Source organism: Topomyia yanbarensis, unplaced genomic scaffold (genome assembly GCF_030247195.1).
Source record: "Topomyia yanbarensis strain Yona2022 unplaced genomic scaffold, ASM3024719v1 HiC_scaffold_497, whole genome shotgun sequence".
In the NCBI taxonomy this organism is placed as follows: domain Eukaryota; kingdom Metazoa; phylum Arthropoda; class Insecta; order Diptera; family Culicidae; genus Topomyia; species Topomyia yanbarensis.
The window spans coordinates 7,577-22,385 of record NW_026683710.1 but is presented as its reverse complement, the minus strand read 5'-3'; the positions used below and the strand labels follow the sequence as shown (position 1 = coordinate 22,385).

Genomic DNA, 14,809 nt, shown 5'->3' with positions numbered 1-14,809 from the left:
AAAGTAGTATTCTTCATTTTTTATGATATTGCTGACATTGGTGAACAGTAACGGAAAATCTATCATGAAAACGGGATCATAGTTATAAGAAAGGTTCAATGACACTGTATGGAAAAATGCATTTAATATTTTACGACTTTTGACATCAAAAATGAGCTCAGCACCTCAAAATTAGCTTAAATTGTGATTTTCAGCCAAATTAGGTAACATTTGAGGTTTTGTCCGACTTTTGTTTGCGACGCACAGTGGCGGGTCTTCAGAGCAGTGGTGGTTTCGGAAATGAAAATCATTAAAAAGTCCGGACTTTGCTACGTTTAAACTCATGTTAAAAATCTTGTTCTTATCCAATGATCATAAAATTTTGAATATACATCATTCAATATATGAGAAATTTAGAAAAAATATAAAATATCAATATTTCAAAAATAAATTTTTGAGGTTTTGGCCAGCCTCCAGCCACTGTGCGTCGTAAGAATGTCGGACGACGACCCGGTGAAGATGGTTCTCGAGAGTGACGCTATAGGAACAAGAAGACGGGGCGCACAGCGATCACGGTGGATCGACCATGTAGAGGACGACCTGCGGACCTTTCGAAGACTGCGAGGCTAGCGACAAGCAGCAATGGACCGAGTGGAGTGGAGACGGCTTCTGCATTCAGCAAGAGACAATAAGGCTCTAGCCTGAACGCTAAGGTAAGTAAGTATGGATGTCGAAGTGCTCGACAAGCTTGTTGAAGCAAAGAACCATCGTTAAAATCAGACTATTGGCAGCGAAGCTGGTGTTACGCATTCCGATGTGTAGGGCGAAGAATTCAGGTTCGGGTGTACAGGTTCGTTTGTCCAAGAAGATCGGGTACATCGTACTCAGCCAACTTAAGCCTAGATAAGAAAATGGCCTGTAAAGCGTGTCTACGCTCGTGCAAAGTATGCAATCCTAACAGTCTGCAACGGTTCTTGTGTGATGGCAGGTTCAACAGATCATTCCAAGGCAATTGACGTATAAATTGGGGCTGGACAACTTCAATCCTTTCACTCCACGTTGCATGATAAGGGCACCCGACGGTTGTAATCTTAAAAGAAAGGCTAGCTAACCCACAAACGAAAAGCGAAGTAAAGTGCATCAGGAAAGAGTGAAATTTGTGCAGACTTACCGCTCAACCGTCGTGACTTCCTCACGTTCCTTTTCTGGGTACAAAGGTCCTGGTGTTCAGCCAGAACATATAATCATCTGCCACTTTCCAAACGATTCTGCTGCTCGCCATGGTTGACTATCCTCGAACATCCTCACAACACCTTCGATTTCCTAGCTAGTGTTTCACTTCCTCGCCCTCGCACTCCTAGCACCGGTTCTGGTACGAGTAAAACGGCACACACGATGATGCCAGTATATTTTGCAATTTCCACTAACAACGACATTCAACATAAGCTGTGTGTCACCGAATGGATCTTTTCCAACTGTTCGTTTGGCTTTCCGGAAAAACCAAGGGCACTAAACGGGATTGTTTCGAGATTTCAACCTCTGACAGGTTGTCCAAAACACACTCTCGGATTCACATAGAGTTTCACCAGTGCCTTTAGGCTGAATCTCGGTGGGCCGTCCGTCCGAGAAAACTAAGAAAACTTATGACCCATGCGGTTTTTTCCTTGACAGCTCCAGTGCTGCCGTCATCCTGTGACTGACAGCCCATCGTGGGTGGGATGCGTTCCCGCCCTCCTGTTTTTTCGACTGCGTGCTACATTCTCCCGTCTAACACCTCATTATTGCACTTATGTTTACCCTTTACCCACTTTAGACATAACACAATGTTTGCAAATTCCAACTGCGAGTGCACCAGTGAGCAAAATAAAGCTTTGAAACACAAAGGATCCCAAAATTCGCTGGAAATTTTCAACATGAACCCAGTAGACGGTTTGCTTTGTCAATGATTGCTGAGAGGTGTGATGAGTGTACGCTAGCCTTTCATCAAGAATAACGCCTAGATGTTTTAAGTGGTCAACGCATTGCAGCTGAGTTCCAGCAATGTAATAGTTGAAGTTAAGTATGTCCCTTGTACGATGAAAACTGATGACAAAACATTTCGCAACACTAAGAATCAACATGTTTCTTTGACACCAATTGTAAAATATATCAATAAGACACTGCACCTCACGGAAATTTGCTTCTTTCCTTACGACAAGAAATATTTTCAAGTCATCGGTGAAAATCTGTTTCCCTCCACACATTAGAACGAAGACCGCTTCATTCACGAACAATGAAAATAGTAACGGTCCTACTGTACTACCAGAGACTAATTGCTAAAACTTTTTCATATTGTGGTGAACTAATGATGGATGGATATTTATAAAGCGGGATAATAGTTATCCAAAGGAACGATCACACTGGAAACTTCACTCATAGAGCCCTCAGACAAAGCATTCTCATTGACGAAGACAAGGTCAAGAAAACGAGATTGATGGTTGGAAAGCGTGCTTACTTGATTTAATCCGTGAAGACATCCCATCCAGAAGTAAGCAGTTGGCTGGATATGTTGGCGAGGATAACGGGTTAGGGTAAGCGTATCCACGTCCAGAAGAACTCCCACATGAGTCCTGGTTGGTTGAAATCACCAAGGACTATCATCACTTCGTTTGCATCTGAGCAGAAGCGCGCTCTGTTGTTTATTATTAATCATACGATAGCCTGTCGGTTTAGTACTATAAATCAGGTCAAGGAGTCTAGAGTCTAGATTATATGACAACATACATTTTGGACATAAAAAATAAAAATTTGATTTATGAAATGCCACGTACACCTCACTTTGAAATTTTTAAGCTCATTTATAGGATTTTCGTATGAGACTGTTGTTCCGTATCCGCACGAAATTCTGCAGCAATCTTTTTGGACATATCATTTATTTGAGGCTAAGTTTGTGAAAAGTGGATCAACCATTTCTGAGGAAGTTTAATTTTGGAATATACCCGGACTTTGTTGTTAGACGTATCTAAAAAGACAGACATTTATATTGGGCTTAACATTTTGTTTTCATGTCTTCAATGCTCGGTAAATAGTTTTTACCGTAATCTGTTTTATATCTGGGATAAGACGTAGTTTCAAATTTGATATTTTCATAGTCTTGCTTGTTCGGAATCCAACTATTCAAAAACGCACCTTCAAATATTTAACCAACTTTATTTTCAACCACTCGCTTGTCCACTGCGCAACCGCCTAATTTTCCTGTAGCAATCGATCAGTTTGCCGGCAGTCTGCGATCCATCTTCCGATTGCCTAAAGTAGAATGCTGTAACTTCGGAAGTGAACACCACCTCCACGGCTCGGGCCCAGTCATGCAGTATTTCGTTGCTCAAAACTCCTTTATGTTTATCATACAGAAACTTTACAATTTCTTCACTTAGTATGCTCCGCTTGGTGGGCGTTAGGAATGTGCTCGTCTTTAAGCGATCGTGAAGACACACCTTAACAAGTGCGCGTAAATCGGCTGCTGTTTTGAGATCTTGCTCGGAAAAATCAACCAGAGGATCAATCATGACTTTAGGCTGTGGATTTTTGGTGCAATGTACGTTCAGAGTCGACGAGTCGTCATTCTGTTTTGGCGTAAAATTATGATGTAGAACCTCCACTACATGCTCGTCGTCATCGGTAACTTCGATTTTGATGTCAACGGAGATGTCCTCTTCCTTAGCCTTTTCCTCCTCCTAAAACAGTAACATATTGACTTTAGACTTTCTGTATGAGTAACTGACTTGAGATTATTACCACACTTTCTGTTTTAACTTCTACGGGAGATTCAGACGAAGCTTCATTTTGAACAGTATCGGTCGACTGTTTCACAACAGGCTGGACATCGCTTACCAGTGCATCACGATATTCTTGGTAGGCTTTTTTGAAAATTGCTCTTTTACCTAATTTAGGTATTAGTTCCCGAATAATATCGTCCGACAGACATTTGAACGCCTTCTCGTTAACTTCCTCAACTAGAATCGAAAATTATTATTTTTTGTTTTAGATTATAAGAATTCACTTACTTTCAAATCTGGTTATCAAATCCTCCAGCTCCCAAAGTTTGAGGAACGATTTTACATATTCATCCATCTTAAAGATACGTAAAATTTTAAAACTGGTACAAGTGCTGTGAACAAAATGTCATAATAAAATAAGGATGAAGGATCTGCAGGATCAAAGATTACCCGCCTGATTTATTCGACCAGAGATGCCAGATATTTTTTCAAATGCTTCTAATAAAATTTTAATTATTGTTTGATAATTACGACATTCCAGGAAGAAAAATTGACATTGAAGATGTTGATCAAGAAATACCTATAATTATGTACAATATTAGTACATTACTTGACAAACATATGATTACGGCTTAAAAGCCAACTGTCAAAATTCTCTATGAAAGGAAATTCCGGATGAACCGTTACTCGTCAATCACATATGTTGGTAGTAATCAAAAGAAAAAAAGTTTTCTCTTTCAATAACTGCTATGAACTGTGTTTAGCCAGTAACGGAATGTCCGGACTTTCCTTTCAAAGATAGTTTTGACAGTTGGCTTTTAAGTCGTAATCATATGTTTGTCGAGAATATACTTGATTTGCTCAGGATAAGTAGAAAGAATTTATGATGGATGCATATAAAGTTATTTAAGCTGTGATTTAATACCAATGTTACCAAATGCTTTTATTTTCAAAAACTTAAAAATTTTGGATATCTGCAAACTAAATAAAACATCTGAAAATATCTGAGATATAGAAAGAGTGTTTATGCAAATCTGGCATCTCTGTATTCGACAGACCGTTTCAAGGAGAACGATGTAAACAAAAGGCGCTCAACTTCAGGTACGTGTTCTTATAAATCTTGAGCGTTTTTTCAAAACGTCATATCTGCAATGAGTTACTCTGTTTACTTTCTCTTTCGATTTTTACGGTGTCACTATAACACTTTTCACTTATTTTACAAATTTTTAGCATCTCAGGTAACTGCGTAGCCTTTATTTGCTTTGTTCACATTTCTCGACAAACATATAATTACGGCTTAAAAGCCAACTGTCAAAAAATTCTCTTTGAAAGGAAATTCCGAACAAACTGTTACTGGCTAACATAGCGGTTTCTCTTTCGTGAACTGCTGTACACTGTGTTCGACGGTGGTTTTAAGCCGAACTGTAAAAAATTATCAACAATTTTTTCTCCCTGTATGCAGAAAAATGAGAAAATCTCGACAAACACATGATTACGGCCTAAAAGCCAACTGTCAAAATCCACTTTGAATGGAAATTCCGGACAAACCGTTACGCGCCAATCACAGATCTTTATAGTAAGCAAAAGAGAACAGTTTTCTCTTTCATAAACTGTTGTGAACTGTGTTCGGCTAGTAACGGTTTGTCCGGAATTTCCATTCAAAGTGGATTTTGACAGTTGGCTTTTAGGCCGTAATCATATGTTTGTCGAGAAATATACGACACCGGCCTTGTAACAAAATAATCTGGCAATTCTGCACCTTACTTAAACCATCATGAGTGGCGCTTCTATCGTGGAACACTCAGTAACTCAATAAACTAGCCATAAAAAGAGCGAGAGAGAGTGAGTGCGATAAACCGGCATCTGAAAAGCAAGCAAATACTACCCAGCTTCACAGTGGTTTTCATTCCGTCGAAAGTGATGTGAAACGTCAAACGTAAATGTTTCCGTGAGGGAGAAGTGCACAGTGCATTTTGCAAGTGAAACGTAAAATATGGATAGCTTTGTTCAAAATAATCTGCTGAAATGGAATCTGGGTGATCTAGTGGAACGATTTCGTGGTAAGATGTCTATCCTCGGATAATATGTTCCTTTTTTATGATCTAGAATTAGTGGTGTACAGTGGGTAATGTACGTAATGCACGCTTAATACTTAGGTACTCGTTACGACATAAAACAAGTTTGCTCGTTTTCGACGGAATCAGGAATGAGACAAATAGATGTAGATCATTCAATTGGACCTGAATCGATTATATACATAATGAGTTTTCGCCATTATGACGTTTTGCGACCAAAATAGTACAAGATAGAACTATAAATTAGTTAAAATATATTTTTTTCCGATTTTTAAGCAGAACAATGAAATATGTTTTTTCTCCAGAATTTTACTTTATTCTCAAAATAATTCGGTATATTGCAATACCGGTTTTTTTTTTAGTTTTGATTACAGGACATTAGAGCTATTTGCCTTTCTAGCAGAGCGTTGATGGTAAATCGATTACCCCCGGGTAATAGATTTAACATCTACGCTATACCACGCCCTGTAGTCATTATACAAGTAATAAATAACACCTACTGTTATCCTATGTACTCGGTAGATCTAAAACCAAACATTCGAAATTTCTAATGTTTTCTTAAAATTGACAGAAAACATGTACACGTCCTTTAGATCCTTTTTTCGGATCACTGTTGAATCAAAGGTGATTGGTTTCACATACCATTTGTCAAATATGAGCTTTTTCCGAAAACTAGTTCACTCACAAGAGTTTTCAAGTTTGTATGTGAAAATATATGTGAAATAGGCAAAAGAAACAATAAATTTAGTAAAAAATGCCATCCCGTTTTCTGCAGATATATAGCTTAAGGTGTAAGGATCATTATTGCAAATTGATCCGATTCTCCAGTGAAAAGTTTTTATTTCAGAGTTTCCATATATATATTACTATAGAAACTTGAAACCTCGTGTGGGTGAACTAAAACTATCGGAAACATCTCATATTTTGCATATGATTTGTGCATCCAATCACTGTTTTAATTGACAGTGTGTTGAAGACATGTCTTCACATCTGGCATCACCGCTGGTATGAATTGCAGCCCAGTTACCGAATGCCCAGTTTAAAACTAGCCCATTTAAAGAACGACCAATTACCGAAAGATTGCTCTATTCTGATTATTCTTGTTTTCCATGATTGTGGAAACTAGAGATACTTCATGAATGTAAATTGGCACATCGAAAGCTATCATAAGCTTTGCATGTGATTTCTCTAGAGTTGCCACCGCTCCGGGTTTGATCCCGGGACTTCAGTTTTTGGGAGCAATCTTCGGGCCTCCGGTTTTTACATCGATCTCTCCGGGCTTAATGGGAAGAAGCAAAATTTCAACTTTTTTTTAATAAATTGATACTTAGTAAAATATTTAACAAGTCTAAGTTTACTATTACTCTGATTCAAATTTATTTTGCCCGACTAACCCTTCGTGTCAAGGTGGCGAAGATGAGTTCACCAAATATTGCTGAATTCGTTCGCAAAACAATGAAAATGAAAAACAAATCAAATTTACTTCAAATTAAGGAAAGTAATATTTCGCTATATGCTACAATAGAAATTTTGCATCCCACTAAGTCGCTCAAACTGGTGTAAAAATGTTATTTTGCTGCAATCTTACCAAATCACCACTTTTGATGCCGCTTATCTGCAGCTTACCTTGGTATGGCGAATTTTCTCTAATCCAACTGGCTAGGTAACATCAAATGATTTTTTCCGGCCTGTTGCTGCTCCTTCAACGACCCTTAACTAGGTTAGGGAGATGAGTTTTGCTTCTTTGGTGGGGCCTCCGGTGATGAATATTCGCCACCACATAGTGCTTCCCACATGATACCGTTCTCTTTTTCTTGTGAGTTGTAGAGGAGAGTAATGCTCATTCGACTTATTATCCACAGCGAGAGTAGCTGGTGCGTTTTATTCTTGACACTTAGCCGGGGAAGTGACATACTATACCTGATTAAACCGACAATAGCGTTCTCAAACGTAAAAAATACAGCTTTATTTTAAAGTCATGGAAGATTGATGTGCTCTAATATTTGCAAAAACATAAGACTCTATTGTGTGATTGCGAGATAATTCTGGTAATTTTCTAATCAACCAGTGCTAAATGCATGACGACTTAAACAAGGAATACTTGTCTCTTTTTTGGTCAATAGGTAATAAAAGCAATTAAAGGGCTGTAAAATGTCGAGCAATCGCTTTGATTCAAATTTCTGTCTAGATCCACACAAAGTCCACCACCCCTCAGGTCAGTGAAAATTTTCGGGTCAAAGCCTCTCCATAATTCCCCTCACAAAACCTTCATGCTCGTTTCGTTGCACTTTTTGACAGTGGATACGGTCTGTCCCCAGGAATGATCTTTAGAAGGGCAGCCCTTCCATCGAAACATAACATTTTTTACATTCTGATTGATGTGGTTGACCTAAGAACGTTTACAATAACGCCAGAAATGGTCAGGTCGGCAGCATTAAAAATGAAAAATTAGTGCTCTCCTGGACCTGATGGTGTTCCTGCAGTAATATTTCGTCACTGTATTGCCGATTTAACAGAACCTCTGTGCTGTATTTTCAACCGTTTTTTGCCGAGGTGAAATTTCCCGACATTTGGAAACAATCCACAATGTTGCCTATCTTCAAAAACGGAGATCGACGAAACGTGAGGAATTATAGCCTGTCTGCTGCTTCAAAGATATTTGAAATCATAGTAAGCGCCACGATTCAAGAAAGCACTCGTAATTACATTTCATTCGAACAACATGGTTTCATACCTGGAAGATCTGTCTCGACAAATTTATTGGAGTTCACCTCGACATGCATCACACAGATTGAAAAGAGATCTCAGATTGACGCAATTTACACTGACTTGAAAGCTGCTTTTGACAAAATCGACCATCGAATACTTCTTTGCAAACTGTCGCGTCTCGGAGCTCCGGTACAATTGGTGGCTTGGCTAAACTCGTATTTAACCCTTTCATGCCCAACTTTTTTCTAGTGCATGTGGGGTTTCAAAATTATTTTTCCTTGAAAACGGTGGGGTCAAGAAACACGAAAAGTCTATTTGCATAAAGGTGCTTCCATGGCAGTGCTAGAATCTGGTTTAACCTTTTAATGCTTAATACAATTAACCTAGAATAATTACAATAGTCCAATTACGTGGAAAACGTAGCCAACGACAGTCTAAATTGATAAGTTTTATCAGTTTTCAATAATATTGCACCATAACGAAGATATATGAAAAAATCATTTTCCGTTGTCAACGTAAACTGTCCCTGGCAGCACTGCTCCATCGGAATCCAATCAGACTAATTGCAATAACTTCAGTTCTAGAGCTAATCATTGTAACTGCTAATACTCAAATTAAAGGCAATAATCACATAAATGAGCCTGGGGCATGAATGGGTTAATTGGCAGAGTATTACGTGTAAAGGTGGGCTCCAGTTTTTCGACTGCATTTTCCAACGCGTCTGAAGTTCCTCAAGGTAGTAACCTCAGTCCATGTTGTTTCTTCTGTTCTTCAACGATGTAACACTGTTCCTGCGGGGCGGCTGTTAGCTAGTTTATGCTGATGATCTAAAACTATATTTTGTTGTACATTCGATCGAGGACTGCGAACGTCTTCAAGCACTACTGGATTTGTTCGTTTTATGGTGTCAGAAAAACAAACTAGTTGTAAGTATCCGCAAATGTGTGGTGATTACATTCCATCGTATTGCAACACCGATTGTATTCGACTACCGCATTGACGGTGTTTCACTGACCAGAGTCGAGCAAGTTCAGGATATAGGCGCGCTGTTGGATTCTAAGTTATCAATTGAGGCACATCGGTCAGCCGTTATTTCAAAAGCTACTCGTATTGCCTGAAAGAACTTTACTTTTCTTTAGTCCGTCCTATACTGGAAACTGCTTCTGTTGTTTGGTGTCCACATCAGACGTCTTGGTGCCTGAGGGTTGAACGCATACAGAAACGATTCATTCGTTTAGCGTTGAAAAACCTGCCATGGCGTGATCCTTTGAATCTGCCTCCGTATCCTGATCGATGTCGATTATTAGGACTTGACACGCTGCAACGATGTAGGAAGACCCAACAAGCATTATTCGTTGGAAAGCTGCTGAATGGAGAAATTGACGCACCGCATCTATTGTCATTAATGGACTTTCGAACACCATCCAGATCGTCTCGTAGTACAACGCTGTTGCATCCAAAATTCCACAGAACATCATTCGGATACAATGAACCGCTCACATCGTGTATCCGCATATTCGCTTTAGTAGAGGATTTGTTCGATTTTGGAGAAAATTCTAGTCGGTTTGCAAATAGAATTGGTAGCTCTAGACTAATTTAAGTTTAAGTTTTGACATTTTAGCATATTCATTAAGACTACGTGTCAGATGATAAATTGAAATACAAATACAAATTAATATCTGGGACAGTATTTGTCGATAGATGTTTCCTTTTTTTCTGTTCATCCTATCGTTCGTCTCACATAGCCTTTCTTTTTGCCTCATATAGTTTAAATGGACTGACTGCATTTCACAGTACTCCCTGGCTGCATTTGCCGTTCCATTTTTTTGCTATTTGCATGTCTCGTCTCACATTAATATTTAAAAAAATTAAATAGTTGAAACGTGCTATAGCACGATTATTCCGTTAAACTGGAAATGTTTTCTTGAGGTTCCCAATTTTTAATATTTTTTAAATTTTTTGTTCATAATATATGATGCTCTAAATTTAAAAATTTATCCGCCGCGTAGAGAAATATACCGACACAAAATTTCCTGGCAACTATGCGCCATAAACTATTCTGAGTGACGCTTCTTTCATCGAACACTCAGTAACTCAATAAATTTATTTTTTTTTGCGTGTAAATATGAGCGCGAGAGTGTGTCTTGTGCTGTGTGCGAAATCCTGCAACTGAAAAGCAAGCAAACACTACACAGCTTCACAGTAATTTCTATTTCGTCGAAAGTGATGTGAGACGTCAAACGTAAATGTTTACGTGCGAGAAAGTACACTAATTTGTAATTTGCTGTATTATTTCCAAAAGAAACGAAAAGTATGGATAGCTTTGTGAAAAATAATCTGCTGAAGTGGAATCTGGGTGATCTGGTGGAACGCTTTTGTGGTAAATATATCTGTCGTTACAATACATTATTTTTTTTTTTTTGACGGTGAACAGTGATGTACTAGGTACACGGTTAATTTCAGCTACTCATTACAACAACAAAAAAACTCGTTTTTGAGTAGCTGCGGTTTTTGTCAGAAATCTCATCAATTTCGCTCGGGTGCTCTAATAAGCCTTTCTATTTCCGTTAAAAAAGAAACGGTTCCGATTTATTTCGTGAGGAAAATAAAACACACTATTTTTATAGTAAACGGCAAGTTACGGTTACTAGCCTAACCGGCCCAGCCCTTCATTTACTAGGTAAATTGGGACCTATCTCGAATGCAACATTTTGGCGATGTGTCGCCGTCTTTGATTTGATTATCTTTCGCGATTATCTAACGTGGCGGTTCATGTTTGTTGATGTAATTATTAACGACACGTCAGGCAACCTTATCAATCCATAACGCGGGTGGCGTCGTAAAAACGTTGACTACAATCCATACATTCATTAAGATATAGTATTGGTAGGGTAAACACTATTGTGAATTGCTACTCGGGTGGCCTTCAACATTGCATTGCCACATCTAACCCTAAGATTTGCAATAGGATTCCATTCGTAGAAAACTTATATTACCTACATTATTCCACTTGTGTCGTTGAGAAGAAAATTAATTTAATAATTTAACTATCGCCAGATGAGGAAGTCAACGAGGAAGCATTTATGGTCCTTACCGAGGACATCATCAAGGAACTAATTCCGAAGCTGGGAAAACGTGCCATTTTCATCGCTAGATATACTGAACTCAAAAATTCGCTTGGTAACCAATTATCGCCAGCATGTAGTCAAGTCACTAAATCGGATGAGAAGAAGCCCGTTCGAACTGTAGAAATAGTCCCTGCACCGTCTTCAACTCAGCCTTATCAAAAGATGACAGTCGAGCGACTGGAGATGGAATGCGAGGTAGATGGTGAAGCTTATTTTTAACTGTCAGCCTCAATCATTTTAAATGTATCTTTTTCATTGAAGAATGACTATGACGATTATTTGCTGGATCCGGACGCGACGTCATATGCGCATGTCGAGGACGACAACGCCTGCGATCCTTTTTTCGAGGTCGAGATCGAAGGGGAACCGTCGGAGAAACGTTTCAAACTGGAGATCCAGCCGGAAGAACAAACAGACGTTACTGTTCATGGAAAGTCCAATGAATCGGATGAAGATTTCACAGGGTTCCCGGAAAAACCGGCAGACAATTCCACAGCAGAAAAACTGTCGGGAGCGGAGAAGCTTCGACGTCTTCTTGCTGAGTCGCCACTTAACCGAAACCTACTTGGACTAGAAACGTTGGACAACGTACAACGCATACAATTGACCAATGCGGTGGTGAATTACCTGGTTGTCAGTAGTCCGAATGGGAAGTATGTAACTTAAGTGTTGTCTAGTTGTCTGAAGAATTGAAAATGATTGCCTCACGTTGTCTATTTGTAGGGTATCTGCCAAAATGTTCGCGCACTGGGCAAAACTGATCGAGGAAGTATTCCCCTCTGAAACGGCACAATTGTACTATGGTTCATCTCACAAAGATGGTAGGAATGGAAGATTGATAGAACGGTACAGTTACTTACGCAGCTGCAAACCATCCGAGCTAGCGAAGCTGACAGAGCAACGGAAAGCTGCTTCGGTGGCAGAAAAATCTTTCGTGGATTTCGATACATATGGAGATGACTCGTCTACGGACTTCCCGTTTGATGATTCTGACAGTGAAATGAACGCTCTGGCTCAGTTGAAAAAAATTGTTTCATCCTGTTCTATCATGAAGAACACCCTGGCCGCACAATTTTTGACTCCTAATCAGCGAACTATTCTTTCAGCTAACATTATTAGCTATTTGATGTTCAAACACAATGGAGAGTATGCTAAACTTCAGATTATTCGTTAGTTTATCCAACTCATTTTTTTTCGTCATATTTTTCCAGCGCACCCATCGAGGACATGAAAAACTTCGCTGAAGCGATCGAAGTACTTTACCCAAAAGAGAACGCATCCATCTATTACCGTCGTCCGAAAAATCGTGGTCGTGTACATGGCAAACTTGCCGACCGTTTTGGATACGTCAAGGCTTCCATCACTCGAAGAGAACCACGGAGATTATTTGCTAAGAAATCGCCGATTTCAAAGTTGCAGGAGATGCACACCGTCGTCGAAGCAAAGCCCACATGGAACGAAATCTACGAGTTTCGAAAGAATATGACGCGGAAGCTGTCCCCTATCAAAATTTTGGAATTGTTTCCCGCTTTGAGTCAATCAGATGGATATTTATTGGTAACAAAGAGTCAGTTTATTCTTGCAGAAGAGACCAATGTTAATTTTTTTTTTAGTTTTTGGAGGATTTTAACCGCGAATACCCAGATACAGTGAATAATTTCAGTAAGCATTGGCCTACTTATGCCTCCAGCATTTTTCGTTATATTGAACAGAATAAGTTTATGGAAGGTGTAACTGAGTACAACATAGACAAATGTAAGTAACTCTGAAACGTAAGCTCACTGTAATTCAAATGCAATTCCCTTTTTTTCAGACGAAGAAGACATACAAACCTCGATGCTCATACTATTGCCGCTACTGTTCAAGCCACCGATACGCTCCGCCAAATACTGGAGCCCCACTCGGCTGGAAGTAGCGGACAGTTTCATCCTACACGCCAAAGTATTCCGCGATGCCGTCGATGCTCTGAGGCGGCGACGGAAAACTTTGGAGCGATACAAACTTCGCCTTACACCGGTGGTGGTTGCTATCGGGCCAACACTTTCCACCATCGAGTCCTGCTTCATTGTCATCCAGCACGTGTTCTACAAGTTCGAAAAGTTGCAAAAGGCGATTGAGGTGTGCATTAAGATCTACGCTACGCTCGGTGCGCGCTATCTGGATGAGGTGTCCGCACCGTGGGTGTTCGTTCAGCGTTTCGTGATGAAGGTGGAACTGCCTACGGACAATATTTCGTCGAAGATATTTGCTCTTCTGGAGGCAATGGATTTGCCGCTTCGATAGGATTTGATTTTAATTGTTGTGACAAAGGAAAATCAAATTTGTTTTGATTTGAATTACCGCGAATAAACGGTGTATTGAATCGGTGTATTGTTAAAAAGAGATAGACTGATTACACTCAAGTTTGAAGTGAAGTCAAAAATGAAAATACCATAAATTTAATATGTTCATTAAAGTAATCGATAAACATAGCTACTATAGATGCCAAAAAAAACAAGCAGGTTCTATCGATACTATAACAACAAACTTGAGGAAAAAATAAACAAAATCATTGAAATATGTACAGAGTATCTCGATGTATTGAAAAGTTTTCGAGTTATACGATTTTTTTTAATGAAAAAGGCCCTACATTGTACTCAAATAACACTTGAGTGGACAAAACGGGTATGTAAGGTATGCACACTACGTTCGATGGATTATCCAAGACAGCCTTGGATCACATACATTTGGAGCAACAACAGATGTTGCTTGAAGCTGTTCTCAACACCTATTCGGTAAACTTCACGTCGCTACCCGCTTTACGGCTTGGCAAGGCTAAACTGGTGTCGAGGGTTAATTAACCATTTCAAGCCCAACCTTTTTCTAGTGCATGTAGGATTTCAAAACAATTTTTCCTTGAAAACGGTGGCGTCAAGAAATACAAAAAGCAGTCTTTTATAAAGATAGGAGCTTCCGTCGCAATGCTAGAAGCTGTTCAATTTTTACCTTCCAACGCTTAATACAATTCTCCTAGAATATTTACAACAGTCCACTTGCGTGGAAAACATAACCACAAGCACTCTAAATGGATAAGTTTTATCAGTTTTCAATTATATTGCAACACAACGAAGATATATAACAAATTCATTTTTCGTCAACTTAAAATGTCCCTGGCAGCACTGCT

The 14,809-nt window shown here is 39.2% G+C and overlaps 2 protein-coding genes across 3 annotated transcripts; one reads left to right on the top strand and one right to left on the bottom strand.

Annotated features, from left to right (window-relative positions):
• Nucleotides 1–3,148: 3,148 nt before the first annotated feature.
• On the bottom strand, nucleotides 3,149–4,178 carry LOC131695700 (uncharacterized). Its single transcript, XM_058984195.1, has 3 exons — nucleotides 4,023–4,178; nucleotides 3,754–3,971; nucleotides 3,149–3,692 (listed from the first exon to the last, which is right to left on the bottom strand). The coding sequence occupies exons 1-3, from the start codon at nucleotides 4,087–4,089 to the stop codon at nucleotides 3,174–3,176; spliced, it is 804 nt and encodes a 267-aa protein (XP_058840178.1). The 5' UTR covers nucleotides 4,090–4,178; the 3' UTR covers nucleotides 3,149–3,173.
• A 1,461-nt stretch (nucleotides 4,179–5,639) lies between these two features.
• Nucleotides 5,640–14,241, top strand: LOC131695701 (uncharacterized). 2 transcript variants are annotated; one of them, XM_058984197.1, is made up of 7 exons: nucleotides 5,640–5,794; nucleotides 11,576–11,841; nucleotides 11,908–12,299; nucleotides 12,370–12,792; nucleotides 12,858–13,203; nucleotides 13,260–13,401; nucleotides 13,460–14,241. In XM_058984197.1, the coding sequence occupies exons 1-7, from the start codon at nucleotides 5,728–5,730 to the stop codon at nucleotides 13,927–13,929; spliced, it is 2,106 nt and encodes a 701-aa protein (XP_058840180.1). In that variant the 5' UTR covers nucleotides 5,640–5,727; the 3' UTR covers nucleotides 13,930–14,241. The 2 variants fall into 2 exon arrangements, with proteins under 2 accessions (XP_058840180.1, XP_058840179.1); XM_058984196.1 differs by lacking the exon at nucleotides 5,640–5,794 and adding an exon at nucleotides 10,682–10,898.
• Nucleotides 14,242–14,809: the final 568 nt, after the last annotated feature.

Excerpts from the sequence above, each read along its gene's own strand:
- LOC131695700 (XM_058984195.1), bottom strand. The coding sequence starts at position 4,089 with ATGGATGAATATGTAAAATCGTTCCTCAAACTTTGGGAGCTGGAGGAT. Across the intron at positions 3,972-4,022 it reads TTTGATAACCAGATTTGAAA|TTGAGGAAGTTAACGAGAAG; the intron begins GTAAGTGAATTC and ends TTTCGATTCTAG. Across the intron at positions 3,693-3,753 it reads AAGTTAAAACAGAAAGTGTG|GAGGAGGAAAAGGCTAAGGA; the intron begins GTAATAATCTCA and ends TTACTGTTTTAG.
- LOC131695701 (XM_058984197.1), top strand. The coding sequence starts at position 5,728 with ATGGATAGCTTTGTTCAAAATAATCTGCTGAAATGGAATCTGGGTGAT. Across the intron at positions 5,795-11,575 it reads TCTAGTGGAACGATTTCGTG|ATGAGGAAGTCAACGAGGAA; the intron begins GTAAGATGTCTA and ends AACTATCGCCAG. Across the intron at positions 12,793-12,857 it reads ATGTTCAAACACAATGGAGA|CGCACCCATCGAGGACATGA; the intron begins GTATGCTAAACT and ends ATATTTTTCCAG.